Source organism: Asterias amurensis, chromosome 2 (genome assembly GCF_032118995.1).
Source record: "Asterias amurensis chromosome 2, ASM3211899v1".
Lineage (NCBI taxonomy): Eukaryota > Metazoa > Echinodermata > Asteroidea > Forcipulatida > Asteriidae > Asterias > Asterias amurensis.
This window is the reverse complement of record NC_092649.1, coordinates 29,062,267-29,090,180: the sequence shown is the minus strand read 5'-3', so window position 1 is coordinate 29,090,180 and position 27,914 is coordinate 29,062,267. Positions and strand designations below refer to the sequence as shown.

The following is a 27,914-nucleotide window of genomic DNA, read 5'->3' as shown; positions in this document are numbered from 1 at the left end:
AACAGGTACTGGAGGTCTTGCTTGTAAATTTTCCATATTCCAGGGGTTATAACAAGTAAATACTTTGGAATAACAATAGGGGTAAGAGTTGACCACAAATTTTTTTTTTACAACAAAATGTGCCCTATCAAAACTTCCTTGAGCATGTAAGAAGTATAATTATAATTTACTTCACAGTGTAAGTTGCCTAACTCAATCAAGAGTTGAAAGTGTGGTGCCGATATCTCTGACAGTCAGGGGAGGTGATGGGACAACACTACAGGAAAGCTCAGGAAATGTCAGCTTTGAATATAGGGTAAGTTTGATTTCAATGGAGTCTACGGTGATGATAAATAACAATTGAACAACAAGAAACAAGAAACTTACTCTTAGTTTGGTAATAACTAAGTTAACTTGAGATGTAGGGAAAGTTCACTTTCTGATTTGGATGATTTTGAAGTGCTCTTCTTGTCGGCATGATGGGAATACAATCAATTGAGGTTTACAGAGACACCATGTTTATAAACTGAGATGGGGGTGTTTTTGAAAAGAACCAGTGGGTAAACAGATCAAGGATTCGATCAGTGATCTGATCACCCTCAGGAGAATGACATTCAATTAATTTATTTCTCTTGCATTTATCTAACTTCAGTACATTTCAGTATCACTTCTCAAAACTAAACCATTATAAACAGGGCCTTGACTTAAGGTGTGATATTTAGGACTGCACATCATAGTTCTTTATTTGGCTATTGAGCTTTGTGTCAATAACTGGTTCCAGTCCCATCATCCCAATGAGCCAAAGATAAGTTGATTTCAAGACGGGAAGAGGAAATGATTTATCCCTTTACATTATGAATTTCTACTTTATTTGTTTTTCTGGTTCTGATTTTCCTGCCAGGTTCCATCTGTTACAAGTTTCAGTCCTCGTTTTGGACCAGCAGCTGGTGGGACTCGTATAACAATCAACGGAATAGCTCTAAATACAGGACGGAATATTCAGGCATTCATTGGTGATAAAGCTTGCTTTATAACAAGGCAAGTAAAAGCTATACATGTACTAAATAAGAACATTTAAAGATAGTCGTAGATGAGAGCACCGATTCAGCAGAGTGTGGGTTCGAGTCCTGGTCTTGACACTTGCTTCCTCAAGCAAGACACTTAACCATTGTTTCTTTGTCCTTCGGGTGATGAGCCGTAAAGCCATTGGCCCCTGTGTGTCTTGTAATGCCCGTAAAAGAACCCTGTCACACTCTTATCATACAGATGCTGATATGTATGTGTGTTAGAAAAGGGGTTTGCCCCTGTGTTTTTGGCAGTGGCAGCTGACTAGGTGCTCTAAATTGGTCTAAATGTCGAACAAATTCAAACCCTGTCTTAAAATTTGTCTGTTCAAGCACCTTGAATACCCTAAATTTAGATGCATGTGCTATATAATATAAACAGTTACTTGAAAAATTACTTCTCTTTTGACCTGCCTTCTGCTTTATAACTTTACAGCCCAGTGACAGAGACTGAAGCAGTGTGCTCAAGCTCCGAGGGGTCTGTTGGGCAGACAGAAGTTCTCAAGATGTCTTTTGATGGAGCAGACAAAACAAGCGAGGTGTACAATTTCACCAACAACCCTGTCATTACTGAAGTCAGTCCAACCAGCAGTATATATGCGTGAGTACATCTCAGAAAATTTGAACAAGTCTGTAAACTGTTGTTTGTTTTTCACAGTTTTGCAACATCACCTTTGACCACATTCTCTTGTTGGTAGTTTACAACCTGTTTTTTTTTTGCGCAACTTGAATCCAACTTTGAGAACAAAGTTTGAGGTGAGTCCTTTGTGGGTACTTTTTGACAAAACACAATATACACAGATTTACATAAAACTTACCCAGTTTGAAGATTGATGGTAGCAAGCTTCCCTTAAATTATTAATTGCTGAGGTGCTGTAATAAAAGAAGTCACAAAAATAATATTCGTCTCAGGAGACGAAAGTTATTTTAGCATTTTTGTGACATTGTTTTACTAATTTCTCAAAAACTACAGCACCTCAGCAAGTAACATTTTAAGGGAAGCTACTATCATTATCTTCAAACGGTGTTAGTTTAAAGTAAATCTGTGGACATAGTGTTTTGTGTTGCAAAAAGTACCCCAATCCTTTAAATAATCTCATTCTGGCTGAGAAATTTAAATTGTAACAAAGAACTCAGCTGTAATCAGATAAGCAAGTAATATCTCATTTTCTATAATTCTCATGAGCCATTTTAATTGTTTATTACTCAGTGGTGGTCGGGAGATGGTTGTCAATGGGACTCATCTAGACACTGCCCAGATGGCTTCACTTGTTGTTACAGTTGCTTCTCAAATCACTAAGAGATCTGTCAGCAGTGAGGGACCCAACAATATTGAGTTTGTTGAGGTGAGTTACTATAGTTCAACATTGTCATCGTAAATCACACCACCGGTTGTTTGAAAGAAATGAACTGTAGTGAAGTTTTGACTTTGCCGTATCGTAGTAAGAGGTTTTGTCTCCACCTTATTTCTTCTTAAAATATTAAGCTTCATCTTTGTAAATGAGTTAACAGGTTCAAACAGTGAATAAAATAATAAGTTAATAATAGCGCTTTCTACGAGCATCTCTAAAGTGTCTGTTTTTGTAACACATTCTGAAGGTATACGAGTTGAAAGAAAAACAGAAGAGATAGTTTATTTGAAAATTGGTCCACAGTTAAGTTAACGACAAAACTTCAATCGACTGATGATGTAACATCTGTGTTTGCTTTCTGAATACAAAAGGAAACATTTGTTTTATAAGAGAATCATCTACTGTGAATTATGTTTGTCTAGAAATGTGTTGTGCAAAGCTCAGAGTTCATGCGTTGCTTCACGCCCAATATAACATCAGCCATAAGCAGCTCTTCATCTAAACTTAACGTGACCTTTGGCTTCATTATGGACGGTGTGAGTGACCTCTTAACATGGTCAGAAGACAACAATGTTGACTTGGAGTTCTTTCCTGATCCAGAGTATGACGAGTTTAAAAACGACTTGTTTGAGAAGAATGGGGAGCTGATGACAATCATGGTGAGGATTTATCAATGAAAGCTCAGTCAAATTGGTTATTCATTTTTCAATTACATAATCCCAATACATAGTCAATGTTTTTGTATTTACAAGCATGACACTGTTTTCTGTGATTTTCTAATATATGATTATTTCGCTATTGGAAGTATCTGGAAAGGACCAAGTAACATGCCTAAACCCACACAATATGTAAAATGCTCACCTCTCACCAATGTGACTAGAGTTGTGCGTTAGTTCTGTCAAATGCCATGACGGCTTCATTGATCATCTGGACCCTCTGGTTCCCCTCCCTCTGCTGTGCCACAAGGGTTTTCCCAGACCATCCGGTTTTCCTCCCTTAGGAAAAATTAAACACTTTCGATCGCTGGTTGAGCGTATAATGGGTTGATGTGGCTGGTTTCCAAAGGCGCCCTTGCATGCCTGCTTTTCGCAATTCAGCTGTTAGCCTACCAATATTAATACTATTATAGTAACTGATTCCTACAACTTCTTATTGATTGAAGGTTTGAAAACCACTTGGATCCAAGTATCAATTGAATTGAGGAATTTGATTGTTAGTAGTTTTATCAGTTGTGAGTGTGATATTTACCATTGAAGTATTTTGGTTAACTCAGGGTGAACGAATCAACAATGCAATCACTGAATCAGAAATCATCGTTCATGTTGGAACAATGAGATGTGACGTAACCTTTATTGAAGAAACAGCCCTTGGTTGTATTTTACCTGAGGAGCTACCGCCTGCTGGGGACTTCAACGGCCAAGACACAAAGAGAGGGCTTCCTGTGGTCTGGGTAAGTCTTAAAACAGCTCTTGGTAGAACCCTTAGATCTTGACTTTTTGGGTCAAAACACTGAGAGACGGCTCTATGTGGTCTAGGCAATTCTTTAGACAAATATAGTGAGAAACAACCACCTTTTAGGGACTCCTAGGGCCAAAGATGGAAGGCTTCATGTGGTTTGCGTATGTCTTCAATTAAATCTTTGATATAATTTACTTAAGAACAATCGTCTGACTAGGACACCAAGACATAAGTTTAGGATGAGTAGTTTGGTGTACAGACAATTCTATGGAATCAAACTAACCCAAAACAAATAGTAGAACTAATTGCACCTTATAATAGATGTTAAATTTGCATCAGGGATAAAGAATATTAATTTTGGTTTTTACCCATACACCGATGTGTGTTAGCACTGTATACTCGGTACTTTCCCGAGTCCTGTGAAAAAACACATCGGTGTATGGGTAAAAACCAAAATTAATATTCTTTATCCCCGATGCAAATTTAACATCTATTATATCGTTGCGGTACCCGCTGCCAAAACATAGGATTCGAACTGCCTCTAGCTGCCGGGCAACCTCGGTAGTCTAGTTGGTAAGACACTGCTCTAGAATTGCAAGGGTCGTGGGTTCGAATCCCACCCAAGTAACATGCCTGTGATATTTTTTCACAGGACTCGGGAAAGTACTGAGTATACAGTGCTAACACACATCGGTGTGTGGGTAAAAACCAAAATTAATAATTGCACCTTGTTCCTGTTCTCTCTGCAGGTAATTCACAGCAATCTAGAGTTCCGTATAGGATACACTAAGTATCCTGTAGCATTGGTTCCAATTGTACTCCCATCAATCAGTGGAGTCATCGTGGTCTGCATTCTCATTGTTGCCTTGTGCTTCTTAGCTCAGCTGTATGGATCCAGGCGAGAAGCTAGACTCATCCAGGATGACATGGTAACATTGGAAGTGGATCTGTCAGATGAGATCAAACAAGGTATGCAGCTCCTGGAGGTCTCAAAGGCTAAATGACAATAATGATAGTAATGATAAAGGTTGCTCATTGCACTCCTAGATTGGGCCGTTATTTCATTCCTCATACCATCTCAGCTCCCTGAGGGTACAGCCTATGCTACCAATATGTAGCGCACCAAGCTAAATCTATCATCATCCAGAACCATATTTGCTCTCACATGTACCCATTTAAGTTAGGCATCTTGCACAAGGACATGAGTGTCATGACCTGGAGTTGAACCCACACCCTGATTACTAAGCCACAAGAACATATGTGTCCGATGCACTAAACTGCTGGCCACGCAACGAACACAAACAACACACGCAAACAGTATACTTGTGTAACAGAAGCATTTAAGTAATGGGGTTAAAAGAAAGGGGCAGAATACAGAAGCAACTGATGAACGTTGAAAAATGAAAAAGTGGGGAGTCGGCAATAGTTTCATTGTTACAATGCTCGAACGTCAATTGTCTCTCATTCTGTTTTTTTTTTTTAATAAATAATTATTTGACTTAATTTCAAAATAAAGTTTTCATATGAAGAACAGACTGAAAGTCTTGTCCTTCATAAACGTCTTTAATGAAAGGAAAAACCTAGTTTCCCTTAAAGAGTGTGAGGCTACTGATTAAACACTTATGATTATCTAGTTAACCTATTTTATTTTATTGTTTACTTCTTCAGCCTTTGCGGAACTTCAGACAGACTTAACAGATTTGACGAGTGACTTGCATGGAATTGGAATGCCATTTGTCAGTCACCGAGAGTACGCCAGTAATATGCTGTTCATTGGGCAAGAGAGACCAGACACTCAGGATAAAGAGGTAAGTGTCTGCCATTCTCTTGCCTCTCACTTCACTAAGATTTGGCATCTTTTATATAAAAATGACTTATTTAAAGGCAGGGTATAGAGCCTACTGTTGGTTTTTACTCCTAAAAATTAATGACCATAAAAACTTGCCTAATAAAGGGCAGCCGAGAACTGTTGTAAAGCATTGTTAAAAACAACCCTCATAGAAGTAATGTAGTTCTAGAGAAGGAGGTAATTTTCACCTGTATATTTGAATCTTAGAAGGGCTTCAGTCTCATGCATCTAAAAGCACACAATTCTATAACCCGAATTGTCCCAGTTCTGTTATTTTATGGATATATTGGGATGCATAAAATGAGGATACTGGTCTTTGTCAATCACCAAGACTACCGTGGCTTGAATTTGGCCATTAATTAATCGGATCTTTTAAATATGTCATAATGATCTCCTGTCCAATCTATTTTTTTATTATTTATTTTTTTAGTATCCAGATGAAAATGTCCAGAAAGCAATGATGAAGTTTTCTCGTCTTCTTAGCAACAAGGCTTTTTTAATTGTTCTGATTCAGACGTTGGATGCAGAGAACCCCTCAAAGTTACCCGTCAGACAAAAGTAAGTCTCTCCAAAGATTTATCAGAATAAAATCTTTAGATTTCAGTTGTTAAGGAATATCGCAGAAAATTATTTTGAAATATAGTTTGACTTAGATTCAAAATTTCAGATGGTGGGTTTTGTTTTTTTAGGTAATTCATCAGATGCATTATCCTTTCATGATATTGAATTTGTTTACAAGCTGTTCAAATAAAGCTTGATTATGATTAGTACTTTTACAATTTATATCTTGGAAATTGCATTCACTCAGCCTAGGAAATATCAGAGAAAATGGTAACATTATCAAAGCCTTGCCGGACAGAGGAATTTTCATAGGCAACCAACTGTGCTTCATGCTTTGATTGTGGGATGATAGTTTTGTGCTGAGCTACTTTTTGTTCCTAAGCAGCTTTATGAAATTGGGCCCAGTATGGACCAATTTCATAAAACAGCGTAAGAAAGCATCTTTAGCACATGCAATTTATGCTCAACAGAATAAAATTATGAGCCACACTAACATCCCCATGTACAATTTGTGACAGGTAACCTGCTCATTTATGCTTAGCATAAATTTGTTCAGCAATATTGGCTGTTTAAGCAGCTATATGAAGTTTAGCCCCAGTCTTAACTCTGTATATTCCATGTTATTATTCAGGCAGTTGATGGCATCTCTGCTTACAGTGGTCATGATCCTGGAGAATAAAATGACATACCTGACTGAGTAAGTATCACAAAGTTACTCTTTAGAGTTTATTGTATTTGTTTTCCAGAGAGTACTGAGCAAGAAGACAGAAATCTTAACTTCAGTCATCACTCCAAAAAGAAAACCATCTTCCAAAACTAACAACTGTCTTCTTACTAAAAACTTGTTCATCGCTTCAAAACTCAAGTCTCCTGCAAACCAATAATGAACGTATCAATGAATGGTTTCAAGATTTCATGGAAATCGACTCGATCCACCTTCCCTGCATTCTAGACCAAATGTTTCTTGCTATCTGAACCAGATAAACGGACATTAACCCCTACGCTTCCATGATAAGTGTTCTGGTTGTTTTGAGCACGCTAACAATCCTAGTATACAGGAATTAAGATTTAATGTCCAATTTAGAGGACAAAGCAGTTATGGTACAGTAATACTACAGTATCTTGAGTCTTGTATCTTGAATACAGTATCAGAAGCACCAAAGTTTGAGTCTGGTGTTCTTACCCCTACCACGACTGGGGATTCGAACCCTCAGTCTGCTGATCAGAAACACCAGAGTCCGGTGTTCTTACCCCTACCATGACTGGGGACTCGAACCCGCAGTCTGCTGATCAGAAACATCAGAGTCTGGTGTTCTTACCCCTACCATGACTGGGGACTCGAACCCTCAGTCTGCTGATCAGAAACACCAGAGTCCAGTGCTCTTACCCCTACCACGACTGGGACTCGAACCCTCAGTCTGCTGATCAGAAACACCAGAGTCTGGTGCGCTTACCCCTACCACGACTGGGGACTCGAACCCTCAGTCTGCTGATCAGAAACACCAGAGTCCGGTGCTCTTACCCCTACCATGACTGGGGACTCGAACCCTCAGTCTGCTGATCAGAAACACCAGAGTCCAGTGCTCTTACCCCTACCACGACTGGGGACTCGAACCCTCAGTCTGCTGATCAGAAACACCAGAGTCCGGTGCTCTTACCCCTACCATGACTGGGAACTCAAACCCTCAGTCTGCTGATCAGAAACACCAGAGTCCGGTGCTCTTACCTCTCTTTTTTGAAATAATTTGTCATTTTCTTATTCAGCATCATAATTACTCTGATGACGGAGCTCATCCACACAGCCGCTGACAACAGCCGAACTAGACAACTCTTCCTCAGGTAATTCTTATCCATATTACTTACAACAGTTTTATTACTTCTCTGCTTGTGGACAATCAGTGCATACTGGTCAAGATAATAATTGATACGCCACAATTGTTTTGTAGAATTACAGCAACTTGCAAAGATTCAAATCCTACTATGTACATGCTGTTACCACAAGACCTATATTGTTTTCCCACTAAGCAAAGTTTCAAGTAATACTTTTTTTAAACATACTGCACACTAATGTCGGACTCTGTTATAAATTGCATACTATAACATATTTTTAAGAGTCTGACGAAGAACTCTTATTTTTTGTTTAAGTTGGCTAGGAAAATTTCAAAGATCAACAACCAAAAAGATCTACCTAAAAAAAATATAAATACTGACAATAATCTGTTGAAATGTAAAATCAAGATTTGCCTTACTACCTTTTTTTGTAAAAAGTTATTTTTTTATATAATTTATTATTTTTTTTTTTCTTCTCAGAAATGAGAGTATTTTAGAGAAGCTGCTGTCAAACTGGGTTGCTCTGTGTCTGTATGACCAACTTCAGGTATGGATTGCTTACAAATGTTTACATGTACATGTACATAGTTTCAAAGTAGTGTATGCACAGCGTGTACAATTGTTTGGTTGTTGTATGTGAAGGAATTCATTTGTGAAGGTACCCACACTGATAGCGTGCTTAACTTTTGACTGCATAGTAAGAAGTAGAAAAGATATTTGGTGGAACAAATTTTATTTGCAGTGGATTGATGTTCCTGTACACAATTAAAGACACTGGACACTATTGGTAATTGTCAAAGACCAGTCTTCTCACTGGGTGTATCTCAACATGTGCACAAAATAACAAACCTGTGAAAATTTGAGCTCAATTGGTCATCGAAGTTGCGAGATAACTATGAAAGAAAAAACACCCGTCACACGAAGTTGTGTGCGTTCAGATGGTTGATTTCGAGACCTCAAGTTCTAAACTTGAGGTCTCAAAATCAAATTTGTGGAAAATAACTTCTCTCTCGAAAACTACGTCACTTCAGATGGAGCCATTTCTCACAATGTTTTATACTATCAACCTCTCCCCATTACTCGATACCAAGTAAGGTTTTATGCTAAAATAATTATGTTTAGTAACTACCAATAGTTACCACTGCCTTTAACCAGTAAAAAGAAACATTTGAGTAGGGTGATTGATGTTGTCTTCTCTCCTTCAGCGTCACACTGCCTATCCTCTGTTTGTCTTGTTCCGTGCCATCAAACATCGGACTGAAAGTGGACCAGTTGATGTCTTCACTGGAAGGTCAAGATATTCTCTTAACTTTGAGAAGATGTTGGAGGAGGATATTGAGTTCAATACCCTTGTGAGTTTTTAGGGTCAAATTTAAATTTAGTTTCTGGAATATTAATATTAGAAAACATAATCAGCTGGTTGCCAATGCTTGTTATTCTACCTTCACTTTTTCTTTATGGTCAAATTTAAATTTAGCTTCTGGAACATTTACTCAGATTTGTGTTCATGCTTTTTATTTGAGTGATAAACAAATTACACAAAACTCGAACTGTACTTTGTATGAGGAAAAACATTACTAGGTAAATAGTTTCTTGAAATTGTTGATCTGTTACCTCCTTAGAATCTCATCGTGCCCATTGATGAAGAAGGAAATGTCATCAAGGAAGTCAAGGTGCTAGACATAGACACTATCTCACAGGTCAAGGAGAAGATCTTAGATGCCATTTATTGCAGCACACCTTACTCTACCAGACCCTGCGCCAGCCAAGTCGACCTTGGTATGTCAGAAACCTCTTTTAAATAAAGTAACTGCTGGTTTTAACTCTTGCCCTTTCCCCTTGTGGCCTACCCATCAATTTAATACCAAATCAAATTTAGAGCACCTTGTAAAAGTTGATCAAGAAACTTGATCTAATATTCTTGAGTTGTACCAGTATGTGAAACAAAGTTTGTCTGTCTTCATCATCAGAATGGCATCATGGCACCAGTGGTCGTCTCGTGTTGACAGACATGGATCTCAGACCACCAACTGACAGATGGCGAAGAATCAATATTCTAAAGGAATTCCACGTAAGTGTCATCTTCCTGATAAAGAACTTCTAGGGTTAGACGAAGAGCCCCCCCCCCCCCCCACCCACACACCACCACCCTCACAACAAATTCTTTTTCACTTCTTTTTGAGTAATTGTTTGTTTGTTTGTTTGTTTGTTTGTTTGTTTGTTTGTTTGCATGGGTTAGCTGGGTCAGGGATCAGATATTTCAGACTTTTATCTGAATTCAGACTTGTTTAATAAGTATACCTGTTTATCAAAAAGATTGCTGTATTTTTCTCCAGATAAAATAAGTTGGGGTCTTTGGTTTACTTCTTGAGCACTGAGAATACTGTTCTCAGAAGCTCCGTTGGGTCTATAACACCAGGGGTGATAAAAAAGTAGAATTGCCATCATTTCAATGTACCTCCGACTAAAGATCTGGATCCCAGTTTCAGACTTTTTTGTCAGCTGTGGCTCTCTTCCCTGCTGGTATTTTTTTTTAAATGTTGTAACAGTTGTTGGAGGTTTCATTATTATCCTTGGTAACCTACAGGTTGGGGATAATGATCAAATGACGATTGTAGAGAAGCAAGACATTGCCAATGCAACTCTTTCCAAACCTGTTCTTCAGTTCTCACAGGGAAATGAGGACAGTGCATACGGTAAGTTAGTTGTTGTACCATCATGGGTTTCTGTTACTCTTTTTTTATTGAAGGTAGGGCTATACTTTGGTTATGACATGTAACAAATCTTCTATCCAAAAGCTTACTTTCTGTAAGGATAGAGTGTGTAGTAACTGGTGAAACTGTTTAGTCTCAAATGACCCAGTTAATTCTAAATCAATAAAAACATTTCACGGAGGCAACAGAGGCGATTGCCTCCGTTGCCCCTTGCCATTGCCTTGGTGCCCTTGAAATGCTCCAGTAGAATTTTACAATTTCCTCATAAGGTGCCCTTTGCCAAAGAGAAAATGCCTTGGTGCACTCGCCCTTTTAGAAACGAAGCATACAGCCCTGACATTTGAATCTGAGAAATGATTCATGCATTGTAAAGTATTTAAAGGTGATGTAGAGACTTGTTATTTTCTTGTGCATTCCCATGGGGACTCTATCTCATTGGAACAAGAGTGCATCACAAAACAAAATTGATCTTGGAACCCCTTCTTTAAGAAGAAATTTCACTCCCCGTTAATAATTTTCCATCTTGATTGATTTTTTTTGCCAGAACCATTTGCATAGAATGCTCCTCCTTTCCTATGATGTTTAATTGTTTGTTGAGAAAATTGACTTAGGTTTTTCAATGCTTACCAATCAGCTTAGTTACTTTTTGCATTAAGAGTTTCTGATAAACCCCTAGAGTTACCCTGAAATAATTTGATTGTTTAGTAATTTTGGGATATATGTTTCGGAAAAAATAATGTTGCGAAATAAAGTGTGTTTTTTGTACTGAATATTGTAACTTGATTTCTGCATACTTTTTCTCCCTGTCAGCTAATGTTGGAGTTGATGATAAGGCTAGCCGTAAACGATACAGCTATCGTCGGGACACCATTGTAGAAGTTGAGCCAATAAAAGGAATCAAAGACTGGCATCTGGTGAGTTATTGGGCAACTAAAGCATTATTAGAAACATATTTCTTTAGAGTTGCAGGAACAATAAATGTCATGGTAGGGGAGCACAGTTAACTTTTAGTTAGTGTCATTCTGGCACTCGCATAAGCACTGGTAGAGCTGCCAACATTTGCATACTTGCAATCAAGGCGATTTTTTCCAACAGTTGAGGAGATAGCCAAAATTACACTCAACACAGAAAGGGAAATGTTTCTGAATCAGGGAGATTGTCAAATGTGTTCATCAGAACATCGAAAGATTGTGTTATTTTCAGGGAAATCTTTTGCAGAGAATCGGGGAAAGTTTGCAGCTCTGGTATTGGCAGCAGTTTAAGGTTGATTGCCCTATTTCCATAAGAAATTACTTTGAAGAATTTACAGATAATGCTGTTTCACAAAACAAAAAACATACAACAACTTTTGCATATGCCACAACAATGAAAACCTGTATCATGCAAAATTGTTTGTACTTGTTTGATAAATGTGAAATAATTAATCAAACATTTTGTAACTAAATACCACTTATCATTGACAGATTTTGTCATGCATTTTCTTTAAAAAAAAAACTTTTCAGATCTATACAGATAGGTGTTTAAAATTCAAATATAATTTTGTTGATTAATTGGAAAACATTGAACATAGCATCTTTAATTGTTCTTTATACTATTTTCTCCAAGGTGCAAGATGAAGACAACGGCTATGATGACAATGATGATGAGGTGGAAGGCAAGAAGAAAAGATCCAAAGAATGCTGCAGCGGGTTGAGATCAGTCACCTTCAGAAATAAGATCACTCGCAGGAAGATCAAAGAGATCTCATTCCCAAGACTCATGTCAACAAAGGTTAGCAAAATAGTCTGCCAACTTGGGTAGTTTTCATCAAAGGCTCACTACACTAGTTAAGCCCGGTTCTTACTTCCTGCAAATGCTAATCATTTGCTGTAGTTGAACTGTGCTTGACTCTTGGGAATATTTGCATCAAAAAAAGAGTTGTGACCCCAAATTCACGTCAAATTTACGTTCAACTTCTTTGGAAAAGAACATGGCTGAGCTTACGCCTCTATCCCAGACACCAGTTTATCTTCACCACTGATAGAAATAAGCAAACATTCTTGACATCAGGCGTGTGGTTTCTAAGGATCTTTCCTGATGTTAAGATTTTCTGAAAATCTCCTTGAGCCTTGAGATATTTTTACAAGAAGTAAAGCAGTGACATCAGGGAGAAAGAAATAGTCCACAAACCTGCAGTTTGTTGTTTGTTATGATGTGTAGTATCTTGGAGGTTGTCTAGAATAAGAGGGATCCTGGCCAGTACGCTATACATTCTGCAAAACACTGTTTTAAAAACAACAGACAAAATTTAAACCAGTTTGCAGCAATACATACTTATAGTAGTAACAATATTTGATTGTTAAAGACCATACAAAATGGTACGAAAAACTTTCACCATTTTAAACATTGAATATTTATTAGTAGAAATAACCCAAACTTAGTCATGTAATAATTTTTTTGTTCCCGAAAAAAAATTATGAAAAAGTGCTTTGGGTCTGCCTGCGCGCAGCCAAAACTCAAACAAAAGCCGTCGGGTGCATTTTGAGAAAGGCTCTGAAGGTGATGTCACTGGACGTGGGAGATAACACAAACGACTGTTTACTGCGCCCCAGATAAGCCGTGTAGTACATGGTGGACATGTGACAATCACGCACCAAACACCATGCACACACAACATCAACACACAGCCACAGTAAAACATAAGGCCAACAACGTCTGAAAGCGAACTCGATTATGAAGAAGTATTAAATGCAAGCCCTGAACAGTTGTATTGTTAGTCATCTCCATTCGAGAGGATGACTCTGAAGTGGAATCTGAGGAAATTTGGGGGTTGGAACCCTATTAGTTTGAGCCAGAATTGGCCGACGACGACGAACCTGCGGGCTCGAAGACACATGATAATAAATGCCGAAGATCTTGAACACTGGCAGCAGGACAATACAGAATGGTACATTTACCTCACCTTTTTCTTAGATTCTTACGAATAAACTTGTAAAACAGACACCGTGAAATTTTGCAAACATGACTAATAGTTCCACTGTCCTTTCTCTATGGTTTCATGAAGTGTATTTATCATGGCAATTAGGAAAACGATCTGTGTTTTGTTCCGCTAAAAAGTGCAGTACAGTTGTGTGACGACCTTCATTTCCCTAAGCTGTGTTTATGAAACCAGACTATACGTACAACGAGAAGCTTTGCCAGCGTGAGTCCGCAACCAGACCATTGCTGTGCACTAGCGGGTCGTGTGCATGCGGCAGCGAATAAACCCGAAGAAACCACACGTCCAGACACGTCACTATTTTTGGCAGCATGTTTGCTGCCACCATCGGTGAAAGGCGCTCGTGTTTGGGGAAGCCCTAATGTTGCGTGGTAATTTTTCGCCGCAAATTTCGTTTTTTTCTCAAATACAAGATGAGTGTAAAAATTTAGGAATATGGTAAGGTACTAATTAATACATGATCTTTTAAATGTAGATGGCTGCAGGGGGGTATTTTGTATGGTCTTTAAAAAACCTCAAATTCAACTATTTTAGTATTTGGTGAAACCTGTTTTTATCAGGATTTTTATTCTTGTGAGGATTGCTTGTGGCTTTTTGCTTCCTTTCATGCGATTCATTTGTCTAACTAATAGTTTCTTTGTTTTTCCGCAGGGAGTCATTCAAAAGTACGTTGATGACATGTTCAACACCATTCTATCAGTGGAGAGCGCCCCCAAGGCCATCAAGTACCTCTTTGACTTTTTTGACAGTCAGGCCATTCGACATGAACTGGAAGAAAGTGACCCGGAAATCACACACATCTGGAAGAGTAATATGTAAGTTGCTGGATTTGTTTGCTTTTTATTTTCTTTTTTTCATGATTATCAGTCATGAAGTATTTGACTGTGATGAGTAAGCATAATGTTTCCTTTCTTCAAGCTCTCTTTCACTTCAAATAATCAAACCAACTAAGATTGTGTGTTCATTGCTTTTAGTCTGCCACTGCGTTTCTGGTCCAACGCCATCAAGCATCCAGACTACATCTTTGATATCCGAACTGGTCGCTCCGTTGGTGCAAGCATGGATGTGATTGGTCAGTTATTCCATGATGTACACGATACTAAGACGCATAAACTGGGACAGGTAACTGAAATAACATAGTAATTTTGTTTTTAAGAGAAACATCTCAGATTTTTTTTTTTTTTAATTAACAAAAATACTAGGGAACTTTTTTAGGACTCGATGCTTTGATTGAATCTTTGACATCCTACCTTCTCGCTCCGTCGGGGCAAGCATGGATGTGATTGGTCAGTTATTTCATGATGTGCACGACACCAAGACGCATAAACTTGGACAGGTAACTGAAACAATAATATATACACATCTCCCCCATTTTCCCCATGAATAACACCTTTTAACTAACTAAGGAACTGTAGTAAAACAAGAAGCTATTTTAGAAATTGATTGTGATTTGAAATTTATTTCATGTTGATAGGAATCCTCTGTGAATAAGTTATTGTACGGCAGAGAGAAGCAGAAGTACCAGCATGTTGTAGAAGACTTCTATAATGGAGTTCGGGATTTGCCGCAGGTGACCACACAGGAGCTGAATAAGGAGCTGTACAAAGCCAGCGAGGTAAAATTGTCAATTAAACCTCAGCATACAGTGCCGACTCCAACCCTGTTAAAGAACACTCCTTTAAATTTACAAAAAACAAGTAAATTAGAAAGAGAACAGTTTATTTTTATGAAACTAAGTGGAGTAAATTTCTGTTTAAAAAATAAAAATGGAAATTGTCACAACTAGTCCTTCAAATTGTCTTTTCAGAATTTCACTGGTCTGTTCAGCAAGTTGGACACCCTTGAACGGCTGTGGTATATCGTCAGCAAACACACTCCAACGGTAAGTTTGTCAACTCTTATTCAATTTGTGAAATCCCCTCTGAATTATTGTATTACATGACCCTGAAAGCATCAACTCTTATTCAATTAATAAAATCCCATCTGAATTATTGTACTATTTTGACCCTGAAAACAAATTATATTGTCATCCATGAATAAAAGATGGAGAAAGCGTGAAAAGAAGTTGCTCTGGTCACCTTTGTGAAGTCTTTAATGCTGTGATTTATATAGATTGATGATCCTTTCTCTTTGTCATAATGTGTATTTAGGTTTTTGATAATGGTTGAATATTTTAATTGTACATTGTCATGCGCCTTTAAACAGCTTTGTGTAGAATTGGACCAAAAGAATGGAACACTCTCCCTAACCACATCAAGGATGCTAACACTATTCACATTTTCAAGAAACTCCTCAAATGTTTTCTATTCCAACAAGTGTATCAACAGTAACTTCATCTTGTCTTGAGCGCCTTTGAACAACTTTGATTAATTTTGGCGCTATATAAATTCCCTCTGATTGATTGATTGATTGATTATAAATAAAATTGAGCAGGAGGGGCCCTAGCTGTTTCCTGCCTCTGATTGGTTAAATTCATCTTGCTTTCTCCCTTAAATTTGTCTTCCAATTATTTCTGCTTCATGTGCTTGTAGTTACCTTAACTTTTATTGATCATTTCTTTTATTTGTTTAGTTTCTCATGCTATGGTATATAATGATGATCATTAAATAAGCTGGATTCGGGGAACTGGCTTCTATTTCACTTCCTGCCTTTGTTAAATTCATCTTGTGCTTTCTCCCTCGACTGTGTCTTCCAATTATTTCCTCTTCTTGTGTTTGTAGCGCATAACTTTTAAATAAATCTTTTTTAGCGCAGGTCTCTTTCAATTATTCTGATACCTAAGAAATGAGCCTTGAATTAAAGGAAGACCAAGATGGACTTTGTCTTCTCATTTCTTTTTCAGATTCTGGATGTTCTTGAGTCTGAACAAGAATATGAAGAAGCCCACCTTGGATACCTTCTTGAGGAGGTGCAAGTCACACTCTCCAGTGGGGATGAGGCTTTGTAGAAGGGCTAATATACTCCACCCCTTCCAGTACCCGTTTCTGTTATGTAATTAGCAGAAACAATCACACAATGTGAAAAACTGGCTTGAACAAATATGAATTATTTTGATAGGTCTATTCGTACTATCACATATTTTATTTTTAGTAGATAATAAATGTCCATCAGCAATAAAATAAACATTTGTTTTACCCATCCACTGTGTGTGATGTTTTGTATGCTCAGTACTTTCCTTGGGATGTGAACCCATAACCTTTGCCATTCTAGACTAGATGTCTTGCCAACTAGGCCACCGAGACTGCTCAATAGAAAGATGTGGTGTTGAAATCTGGACTTTAAAATTCCAATATAAAAAATGGGTTTCCCATAACTAAAATCTGGGAATAACAAATACACCAGAGTGTGATGATTTTATTGTTTTTAGCACACTTTTTCTATTTACATAGACAACATATTATTTTTTTACATTCCTTATAGATTATTTTTGGTAAAAGAAATGTTGATTGGCAAAACAAGAGCCCTAAAAAGAAACTAAAGTTAAGTTGTCTAGAATTGCCCCACCCCGGGAAGAAAAGGTGCCCCCCCCCCCTTTTGCCCCTAGTTTTGTCAATGTTCAAAGTGTGGAGGAGGATATAATAAAAGATCATTTTAATACATGGACAGTTAAAAGAAAATTATCCTGTGTTGTTTTTAATAATCAGTTTTTAAAGAATGACCCATGGGAATGATGAAATATAGTGACAAATTTTAATTGTTAAAGGCTGCTTTTTATATTTTTGTAAAAATAGCTGATGATCCCGATATAGTTCTTATTTTGGTTTGCCAAGTTTAAATAATCATCAAGACAACTATTACATACAAATCTTTTATGTTTTATCAAGCAGGTAAACAACAATGTTCATTGATGGTTGATGCTTTATTTATGTAAATATGGATATTTTATAAATGGTTTTTGGTTTCATTCCTAAGATTGTAGGCATACTTCTTTAACTGACAAAAAATCTATTTATTTACACAAGAGATTTAATAGCATTTTTATAGAATTCTATTTTTGTAGAAATAATAAAACAAGTATTAGGTGTATTTAAATAAAATAATAAAGATTATCAAAGCTATTATAGTTTCGTTTGAAACCGAGTCATACATTCTGACTGCATTAAATTTCAGAAAACATTCCTTTGTGTCTGACAATCAAATATTGCTGAATTCTATTTAAAGTATTTTTTTAACAAACAAGTTTTGTTTTGTTCTAATAGATTTAAAATCATTTAAAGTCTTAAATGTAATGTTTTACTTATTAAGACTTTTCCTTTTTTAACTGTTCATGTAATTCTGCTGCTGGCAGCAATTTGAATAGTTTTTGTATTCAACCATTGAATAATAATAAAATTCCGGAAGGTTTTTCATGAATATTGCCAATGAGTTAGTTCAGTCTCCTGACGATGACTAGAGCAAGCTAGTCGAAACGTCGAGACCAACGAACCGACTCCGCGGTAGTACAGTTAATCACGATACTATAAGCTAAAGTAGTAGTCCCAGCCTATTTTCTATACCATCCGCCCGGGAAGTAGTTAAAAAAAGCAGGATAGTTCTTTTCCGAACTGAGAAGTCTCCCGAACCCCTGAACATCTACTCCGCGGTAGTAGAATAAAGCAAGACAATCCTCTAAGAACAAACTCTACCTGGCAAGTAGATACAAACACGGTGTTAACCGCAAACCAAATAAGTTAGTTCACAATGCTGGAAACAGTTGGGCCAATCGATTTGAATCCACTTTTATTCATTTGTTAAGAATTCGAGTTCATTGTATTAATTGAAGAATTCGGGTTTACAGTCGTTTGTGCAACCTTACGTAAGACCCATCATGTTAAACGATGTCCGCGATTCTCGTCTTGGACCCATTGTCCCCAACCGCATAACTCTTGGAATTCCACACGAAATCGGTGTTTAAAGGGGTGGACAATGCTCGCGAGCCGGCAGATTCTAAGTTTCGGTTGCAAGAAACGGACGGGTGAGAACTTCAACTGCCGGGCTAGCAGCCACGTGGCGTGGCCCCGATAACTTTTAACCGTCTGCTGCTGACTGTGCCGAGTCGTTGCCGGTGGTTGTTCAACTGCCGGGTAGCAGCCATGGGGCGTGGCCCCGGTGCCCTCTACCGTCTGCTGCTAGCTGTGCTAGATCCTTGCCGGGGTTCGAACATCAACTGCCGGGTAGCAGCCACGAGCCGTGGCCCCGATGACTTCTACCGTCTTCTGCTGACTGTGCTGGGTCCTTGCCGGGGTTTGAACTTCGACGGCCGGGCTGCAGCTCGGGGATTCTGTCCCCCGGCTAGGTTTTTCTGTCCGCCACCGACCGCCGTCTGCAGTGATGACAACCCAGTAGAACACCTCGGGGATACGCCCACGACTCGACCATGGCAGAGACGGGACTTCAAACCCCAAGTTAAAGTTTCAACGGAGGTAATTTCTCCTCTACTTCACGCATTCCGTTACCACAAACACCCCAGTTGTCATTGTATTTAAATTCTCTTCATTGTATTTAATTATTTTCATTGTATTAAATTTCCCGATTTCACATCCCCTGCCCAAATATTTTTGGAGCGCTAAGTTATTAATTTCATTAAATGTCTGATATGTTGTTGTTCTAGACCCTCCTTCACATTTATTCAAGTGCAGTGCTTTCCTTTAATTTCTGTCAAGTTGTTCCGTTGGTTTTGCGACTTTAACAATTAAAAGAAAAAATAGTGGGCTTAAAAAGTTTTTTGTTATTTTAAATTTTCTTGTATGCTGATACTTTCCTCTCTGAAAATTTGTTTCGGATTCTTGTGAGAAAGGTCCTTTAATTTTGTTGATCAATGTAAACACTACCAATTTGTAAATTATAGTTTATATTGAAAACGTTTGAAAAACATTTTTCATTGTTGCATTTTTTTTTATTCTAATCAAATTTAATTGTATTGAAAACCACTGACTGAACCAAAATTCTACAAATTGCCTTACAATATTTGTCAGTGTCAAGTTTGGGCCACCGTATATTTTGAACTAAAATGTAAACTTTTGTTCAAGGACGTCCCTGACGCACTTTGCGCATGCGTCGAAAAACAACACTTTTGAGTAAAAAAATAAAAAAAGTGACGGTATGCATCTAGTATCTTTGATGCTGCTAGCTCACAATAAAGAGCTTGCAGAATACAGGAAGGAATGGTGGCGACACGGAAGTGAGTTGAACTTTTTTGGTGTTACGTTTCCATTTTCAGGTATGTTTGTTCTAAAATTACTTGTGTACATTTTTATTTTTATGCACTTTTCATGCACTCTAAAAAATGAAAAGGGGGCCTGGTTGCAACTGACTCGGTCCGTCCGAGCCGAGAGTCGAGTGGACCCGAACTTGGCTGACACTGACAGTGAGTCACAGTCGGACGTAGACCTATCTTACAAATAATTATGAATACTATTAGAAGAACGTCACAATTAATTTCAAGGCATATATTGTTTTACGATTCGCTGTTACTAGTTTTAGCACAAAATTCCCGTCTTGCTGGCCTCTTTGGCTGGGCCAACAATGGTGTTTGGAAACAACAACATCATCATCGGAACATCATGACCTGATTCATGAGCAGAAGACAAAGTAAACCCCCATTTTGTCATGTTATTGTTTCATTGGATAATGCCAATATGTTCACCTATCACAGGGGCCAATTTCAAAAAACATGTAAGGCACAAAAACTTGTTTGAGCTTAGTAAAAATACCACTTTTATACTTATAGGCCTACCATTTTGTGTGACTGTCAGACTGTGGTACCATATCATGTCTTGCTTTGAGCACGCAGAGGATTTGTTTAGCTGTTCAAACAGCTTGTTGAAATTATAGCTGCTTTAAAAGCACTTTGTGCAACAAAGTTAGGCTTACCAAGGTTACTACTACTTACTCCTAAAACTATGCTATGCGGTTTCGTTCCACTATCGTCTCCTGCGGTTTCATTCCGTTATCGACTCCCGTAACGGGAGATGATAGCGGAACGAAACCGCATAGTTTTAGAGGAGTAACTACTAATGCTGTAGTCAAAATAACATTCAACATGATTTGTATACCCTGCTTATTAAAAGCAGAAATTTATATTTACTGCTTTTGCAGCTCTATAAAATTGGATCCACAGTTCCCATTTTTTTAGCTGCCAATTGTTAACGTTAAAGGAATGTTCAGAGCTCTGGAAATGCTATGCAACTTATTCAGATCCTGAGAACTTGCTGTAGGATGATGACACAAACTTGGATGTTTTATCTCTGGATGAGGACATCTTGAAAATAGCAGGGTACATTTGTTTCATGGGATGAGGACATGCTGAAAGTTTAAATGTTTTCATTATGTTATCATCTCAACTCAAGATGAACTATCTCGGGAAGTTGACATCCCTGGGTGATTTAACTTTGGATGTTGTGGAAAATTATGTTGACATCCTCAGAAAAAATAATATCGGATCTTACTGTAGAATGGTGTCATCACAAGATAACTCATGTCAGAATGTTGTCATCTTTAATTTGTGATGTCATCATTCTGCAGTCAGTTATCTCAGGATCTCCAATGGCCCTTCCAGAGCTCTGTCTGTTAGGAATGTGAACAGATGTTCTTTGTCTCATCCGGAGTGGCCTGTGAGCCTTATGATGGGACAGTTTCAAATTGTAAAAAGTTCAAGCCTGAAAACTTAAGATATCTTCCCCACAATGAAAATATAATAACACTTGTAATGTTTTTGGATGATTGATGATGCACAACATTGGGAACTTTTTGCTAAAATGTTTGTAAATGAGAAGGTAAACATACTACTGGAAGGGGCATTTTTTTAAGAAAGTGCAATGAACACAAAAGTGCAATGGTGGGAACTAATACTGGAAATTATTGTCATTACTTTGTTTGCTCTGTTTTTACAATAATTATAAGACCATAACCATGACTGTAATGAACATAATAATCACAGCCATTACCATTGCTGTGATTATCTGCTTATTTTTGTGTTTGGTTTCCGCATACCACATTAGTGCAATTGTTGTGATCATTGAACTTGAACAACAAATGTCCTTTATGGAACCTGGATGGAGGGTTACATAGATTTGGTGGTAGTTCATGATACAAGGTTTAGTTTGAGTGAACAGGAAAGTTGTATTACTACCCGAGGGCCATTGACGTGCAAATCTTTCATTCATTGTTATAGATCTGATTGAAACTACTACATTGTATGCATCTGTGGAGTGAGTTAAGTCAACACTTCAACTGAGGCAAGTGCAAACTAGACAGGGATTGATTGAAATAAATGTAGGCCTTCGTGACTACAGGTTGAGTTGCCAATCTGCTTCTGGTGTTTTTTTTGTGCACCTTGTAAGCAGGCCTTGAATTTCACTTAGTTTTGTAGCGCTTAAAATTAAAGGAAGACAAATTGCTCTTATTGCCCCTGATAATGGTATTTGTCTCAGAACCCCTTGAAAAGTAGGCTAAAACTCCACCAAGAGAATTATACACAAAAACTTATTGTTCACCTGACTTAAATGAGTAAATTGTTTGGCATCATCCCAGGACAACAGCACACCACAAAAATAATAAAGATGAATTCATTCAGTCATGACTGTCACCATTGTTTCCTAAACACGATTGACACTTGCCTGCAGAGCACTGGGTTGTGTACAAAACAATACATGGACTGTTTGTCACTTCGTGAAAACACCCAAAGTCAAACCACTCCTGTTTTGGCACTGTGCCCAAGCCAAGTATTCAAATTTATTCCAGTGGTGAATTGTTATTTTTGGCTATGTAAAAACAAGAAATGGCAAATATTTTAATAATATGTTATGCCAGTTAGTTTGCCCTATAAATACAAAACTTTGTGAAAATATTTCAGTATTGACCAACAATTTACCCCCCAAAAAAGATTTGCAAAATGTTTTGACACATTTGTATAATTATTTTTTAGAATCTAAAGAATGGCACGTTAGTTAATGTTATCTTTCTTTTCAGGCCTAGTTAATCTTTCTTATTTGTTCCTTATTATTGATACAGCAAGGGAGCTACAGAGAGTTCAACCTTTCTAACACAGTCCAAGGAGAAAGCCATTGCAGCTGAGTATGGAGGCCCAGAGGAGCCACATAACCATTTTGTTGGCTGTATGTTTGATCCTGCTGGGATTATTAAGTAGTGTTGTATCAGCTGAATGGCAAGGAGATCTGTCATCTTATCACATTGCTTCATTCAGTAATCCTCATCCTCCTAGACCTCTCAATGATCCATCTGGTAACAACAATGCTAAGTTCAATCATTTCACTCTATCTGGCCCTGATGGAGCTGTGTATGTTGGAGCTGTCAACTACTTATACAGACTGGATAGTTCATTGAATCTGCTACAGAATGTTAGTACATGTCAAGAACTAGGAGAGGATAGATGTGATATATTCACCAACTACAATAAAATCCTGATATTAGATAATCAGACTCGGTTGATTACATGTGGAAGTGAGAATGGAGGAAAGTGTCAGTTCAGAAATCCAGATGATTTGACTGGTGTGTTGTTTCGGCCAGGGCCTAATGTTGCTGGTTTTGAAGAGTTGTCTACTGTGAGTTTGATTGCACCAGGACCTGATGGACCAATGGGACCAGGGCCAGATGGAGGAGACTGGTTGTATGTAGCTGTGAATTATACTGCTGCTACTGGCTATATAAGCATCCCACCAGTTAGCAGAAGAATCCTTGCAGACGGGTCGTTGATATCCCCATCACCACAAGGAGATAAATCTTCGTTTACTCAATTTCATTATACTCAGAATCCTTTCTATATTGCATATATAGCTGGTTTCTCATATGATGGTTTCACATACTTCATCACTTCTCAAAAGGAGGATTTTGGTTCCAGTGTCAATGTTTCTAAAATAAACAGAGTCTGTCAGACCAGTACAACATTTGACTCTTACACAGAAATTACCCTACAATGCCAAGGATCAGATGGTAGTGTGTACAGTTTGGTACAAGCTGCTCATATTGGCCCAGCAGGTCAGGATCTTGCTGTATCATTAGGTTTGAATGCTGAGGACATGGTGTTGTATGCTGCGTTTGCTAAGAATGAAGGAGCTGATGGGACTAGTGATGTACCTATTGATCAGTCAGCATTGTGTGTGTATAAGATGAGTGATATTTTAGATGCCTTCAAGGAAGCAGTCAGGGGATGTATTCAAGATGGAGATGACTACTCAGTGCAGTACTTGCAAGGATCCTTGTGTCCATCATTATTAGTGAGTATATTACGGCCACTTAGGTTGGATCCCAAGTTATTGCACATTATATGTAAGATGAGGGAAATCAAAGATACCTTCATTGAAGCCTTGCAAAGGTTTACAGCCATACAAAGAATTCAAATTACCCTTTTCTAAAAACAATTATAGTCCAGAAAGATGACTTTAAATGATACATTTTAAAGTGATCCTACAATTCTCATAGTTACCGATATATAACAAGAATGTGATTATTTGTTTGACAAGTCTCTAAACCAGGAAATTTACAATTGATTTATCTATTCACTTTTTAAAGCTAATTCTCAATTAAGTTGACCCTTAAGTTCCCAGTCGGCCCGCAACTGCCCACCCTAATACTCACTGGAATGCCTGAAACTGCCTGAGAAACAGTTCGTGTTTTCAGTGCATTATGAAAGCAATTTGATGAATAGCACCCTCAAGTGTCATAGATTGATAGAACAGGCAGTAGTTCCCCTTTCCAATGCAATGTCAAATAAAAGCCGTTGCCAAATATTTTGCCACCATCTACTCTATTTTGAGATATTCAGAGCTTCAAAGTTTGAAAGATAAAAGCCAATGTTTTTTCTCTTTCATTGAATAGAAATTCTGATATAGTCGCTGTGTATTTTTTTGTCATGGTTGTCATGGTCGTACGTTTACAAAAACAATGTTTTGGAATTTTACGTTTCCATGTCAAATTGGATAAAAAACATTCCTGTGAGTAAAAGTATCTTGTGGTCTACCAAATAAACACATCAACAAAAGTAAGTACCCCCCTCAACAATTCGTCATAACATCGTAAGGTAAAACATTTTACCAATACAACCAATTAAGAAATAATTCTATGACATGTTCCCTAAGTGTGTTTGAAAATGAAAGATGTCCATGAGTTCATGGCTGAATGAGCTCAAATGGAAGACAAAAACTGCTCTTCTCAAAAGTCACAAAGGTTGCGTTGTGTTGTTCACCAATGAGACGAGAAGTTGCCTGAGTCACAGTGATGGCCGGAGACGGGTGTTGAGATGGGCGTCGAGATTGATAGCAACATGCAGAGTGATGTGTTCAACCAGTTACAGCCTATGGTGGTGGGATCAAGTGTCATAGTATAAGCCTTACCAGGAAAATACCACTGGTGCAGATTGCTGGCAACCTGACAGCACAATGATATGTTGACGAAGTGCTGCGTCCAAATGTTGCACCACTTGCTGCAGCCCATGGTGGAGCATTTGTGTACATGGATGACATTAATGCCTGACCGCACAGAGGGAGAGTAGCTACTGCATTCCTGGCTGGTGAAGGCATCGAGCGAATGGTGTGGCCGGCAAGTTCGCCCAACCTCAATCCCATCCCTGTGGGACTAGCTGAAGCGATCTGCATATCCCAACATCAAGGCCAACAGCAACCTGGCTCACCTGTCCCATCTTCTGCAAGTTCAGTGGAATGCCATCCCACAGCAGCATGTCACTAGACTGATCAACACCATGGCCCAATTTCATAGAGCTGCTTAGCACAAAAATTTGCTAAGCATGAAATGTTTGCCTTGATAAAAAAGAGGATTACCAGCCAAATTTCCACGAAATTCTCAGGATAAGGAAACAACAGCTGATCGCCAGTAATAAGCAATATGCAACAAATGAACATTTGGTTGGTAATCCTGTTTTTATCAAGGAAGAAATTTCACGCTAAGCAAACTTTGGTGCTTAGCAACTCTATGAAATTGGGCCCATGACGGTGCCAGGCGGTCATTGACAGGCGTGGCGGGTACACGCGTTACTGACCTGTAGATTTGATAAACCTTCAAATGTGACTTTTGAGAAGGGCAGTTATTGTCTTCCATTTGAGCTCACTCAGCCATGAATTCATGCACATCTTTCATTTTTAAACAACACTTAGGAAACATGTCATAGAATTATTTCTTAATTAGTTGTAATGGTAAAATGTTTTACCTTACGATGTTATGGCGAATTGTTTAGGGGGGGACTTACTTTTGTTGATGTGTTTAGATAAAACATGTAATAGACAATTATTCACAGAAAAAAAAAGTTTACCGAGTTGTTTGTTGAGAGTGGTTTCCAAGTAGAATATTGGGATTCCTTCAGTGAGTAAATGACCATTGTACCTACAGTGTAAAATTGTCATTGCAATACAAAAATAACCAATGCGTTGTTTTATTTTGTTATTCTTTAACACATGTAAAAACATAATCACTTTATTTTATTAGTTATTTATGTCTAGATAGATTAATACAGCTCTGTTTGTTGAATTTTGAAAAAATTTCAGAGCTACATGTAAGTTCACTTTCTCATTTTTCTGGAAGTCCCTTGGCTTGATATCACACATTAGCCTACACTATGTAGTTTATTTTCTGTGATAAATAAATACACAACACAGCCATTTAGTAAATTAATTTTTGGAAGCAAGTTTAATCTTTGGATGGAGGCTAATCATTGATCTTTTTCTTGTCTAGGTTGATCCAGATCTTTATTTGTGTCATCCTTTTGAAGGGGACATCAAGTTATACAAGTATGCTAAAGGCATTGATGTAACATCATCCAATGCTGTTCTGGAACTATCGGGTATTAGAAACAACTTTCAATTCTCTTATTTATAGGTTAGTCAATATCTGTGTCATCCTGTTGATGATGGTTCTAACCCAATATATAGATGTATGATAATGGTACATATAACAGCATCCAATGCAGTGTTGGAGTTTGTATATAAAATAAACTGGTAGTTTTAGTTGACATTTGCCTTAAATTATATTATACACTTCAAAAGCTAAATGTCAAGTACAATCAAATTACTTGACTGTTTGTTTTGGTCAAAATCATTTTGTATATTTAATAATAAAAATAATAATCCACATTATATCTAAATAACTAAGCCGAGATGATATATTTCATCACTTAAATGATAATAAATTGTTGCTTGTAGTAATCTGATATTGATTGTGCATTTATTTCAAGAGACTCTTATGTCATCCATCATTACAACTACTGAGATGAACCACACTATAGCCATCATTGGAACTAACTCCAGTGGGGAACTTTTAAAGGTAAGAACGTTAGTGAGCATTTGTGAGCATTCTTTGTTTGCATTTGAAAAATTCCTTTTGAGAAGGAATGCCTGTAGGATTTGAAACTTTGCATGGTGGAAATACGATATAGAAAGGTTTGCGGTACCACCATGTAATGACTATCTCTAATGAGCTTTCTCCAGAAGACGATCAGAGCATACTGATCGAAACGTCAAGTTGAAACCAACGGTTCTTTTCAGAACCACCCCAACTCATTAGAGATAGTCATTACATGGTGTTACCGCAAACCTTTGTATAAGGAATGCCTGATTCATACATCAAGCTTGGTACAATTTTCATGTCATTTTTTTTCAGACTAAAAAAATTAAAGAGGAGATTCCCATCTATAGTGTTTATAGAGTCTTTACCTGTAAAGTTTCATTAACCACAAACTCGGTCATCAAGATTTTCCATAATTTTTGGCGAGCTGCAGAGCAGTTCGAGCCTATGTAATACCAATTTCCATCCATCTGTCTGGCCGTCCGCGTTAAAGTTTTTGGAAATGTTTAAAAAGTTTAAGTCTTTGAGTTGAGTTGTTTTGGGTATACAAGCCAAAGTGAGATTGTTATATACAATTGCCAGTCATTTTCAGTAGTTTTCAGCTATGTTTTCAAACATTGACATCCGGATTTAAAAGAAACAAACTCAAACTAAAATATAAAGTTTTGAAACAAAGATCAAACTCTCTTTTACTGGTTCCAGTTGAATGAGCAGAAACAATGAAAAACATAAATGATCCTAACTCCTGATTGCAACGATGTTGCAAACTTAAGTCAGTTACTGACTTGAAGTCAAATATTGCTTCTTACATGTAGATTCATATGAAAAGAGAAAACTCAA

The 27,914-nt window shown here is 37.7% G+C and overlaps 2 protein-coding genes across 4 annotated transcripts in view; both read left to right on the top strand.

Moving 5' to 3' along the window:
• The window catches only part of LOC139933766 (plexin-B-like), a 28,540-nt gene extending 10,740 nt beyond the window's left edge, over positions 1-17,800 (top strand). The window contains exons 16-38 of the mRNA XM_071927968.1: positions 178-295; positions 881-1,017; positions 1,480-1,644; positions 2,254-2,389; positions 2,818-3,054; positions 3,669-3,845; positions 4,603-4,822; positions 5,522-5,661; positions 6,133-6,260; positions 6,895-6,960; positions 8,028-8,102; positions 8,574-8,640; positions 9,299-9,445; positions 9,716-9,872; positions 10,064-10,164; positions 10,681-10,789; positions 11,618-11,721; positions 12,413-12,577; positions 14,436-14,599; positions 14,759-14,906; positions 15,259-15,399; positions 15,592-15,666; positions 16,627-17,800. Coding sequence (XP_071784069.1) covers positions 178-295; positions 881-1,017; positions 1,480-1,644; positions 2,254-2,389; positions 2,818-3,054; positions 3,669-3,845; positions 4,603-4,822; positions 5,522-5,661; positions 6,133-6,260; positions 6,895-6,960; positions 8,028-8,102; positions 8,574-8,640; positions 9,299-9,445; positions 9,716-9,872; positions 10,064-10,164; positions 10,681-10,789; positions 11,618-11,721; positions 12,413-12,577; positions 14,436-14,599; positions 14,759-14,906; positions 15,259-15,399; positions 15,592-15,666; positions 16,627-16,731 — 3,082 coding nt within the window. The 3' untranslated portion in view covers positions 16,732-17,800. The remainder of the gene's footprint in view (positions 1-177; positions 296-880; positions 1,018-1,479; positions 1,645-2,253; positions 2,390-2,817; positions 3,055-3,668; positions 3,846-4,602; positions 4,823-5,521; positions 5,662-6,132; positions 6,261-6,894; positions 6,961-8,027; positions 8,103-8,573; positions 8,641-9,298; positions 9,446-9,715; positions 9,873-10,063; positions 10,165-10,680; positions 10,790-11,617; positions 11,722-12,412; positions 12,578-14,435; positions 14,600-14,758; positions 14,907-15,258; positions 15,400-15,591; positions 15,667-16,626) is intronic.
• Positions 17,801-19,856: 2,056 nt separating this feature from the next.
• LOC139933761 (plexin-B-like) overlaps positions 19,857-27,914 on the top strand; it is a 36,386-nt gene continuing 28,328 nt past the window's right edge. Inside the window, exons 1-5 of one of the 3 annotated variants that reach the window (XM_071927959.1) lie at positions 19,857-19,983; positions 21,937-22,000; positions 22,776-23,998; positions 26,466-26,574; positions 26,965-27,053. In XM_071927959.1, the coding sequence (XP_071784060.1) occupies positions 22,841-23,998; positions 26,466-26,574; positions 26,965-27,053 (1,356 nt within the window). In that variant the 5' untranslated portion in view covers positions 19,857-19,983; positions 21,937-22,000; positions 22,776-22,840. Of the gene's footprint in view, positions 19,984-21,936; positions 22,001-22,775; positions 23,999-26,465; positions 26,610-26,964; positions 27,054-27,914 lie in introns of those variants that run through there. The other 2 variants (XM_071927960.1, XM_071927961.1) reach the window with 2 other exon arrangements.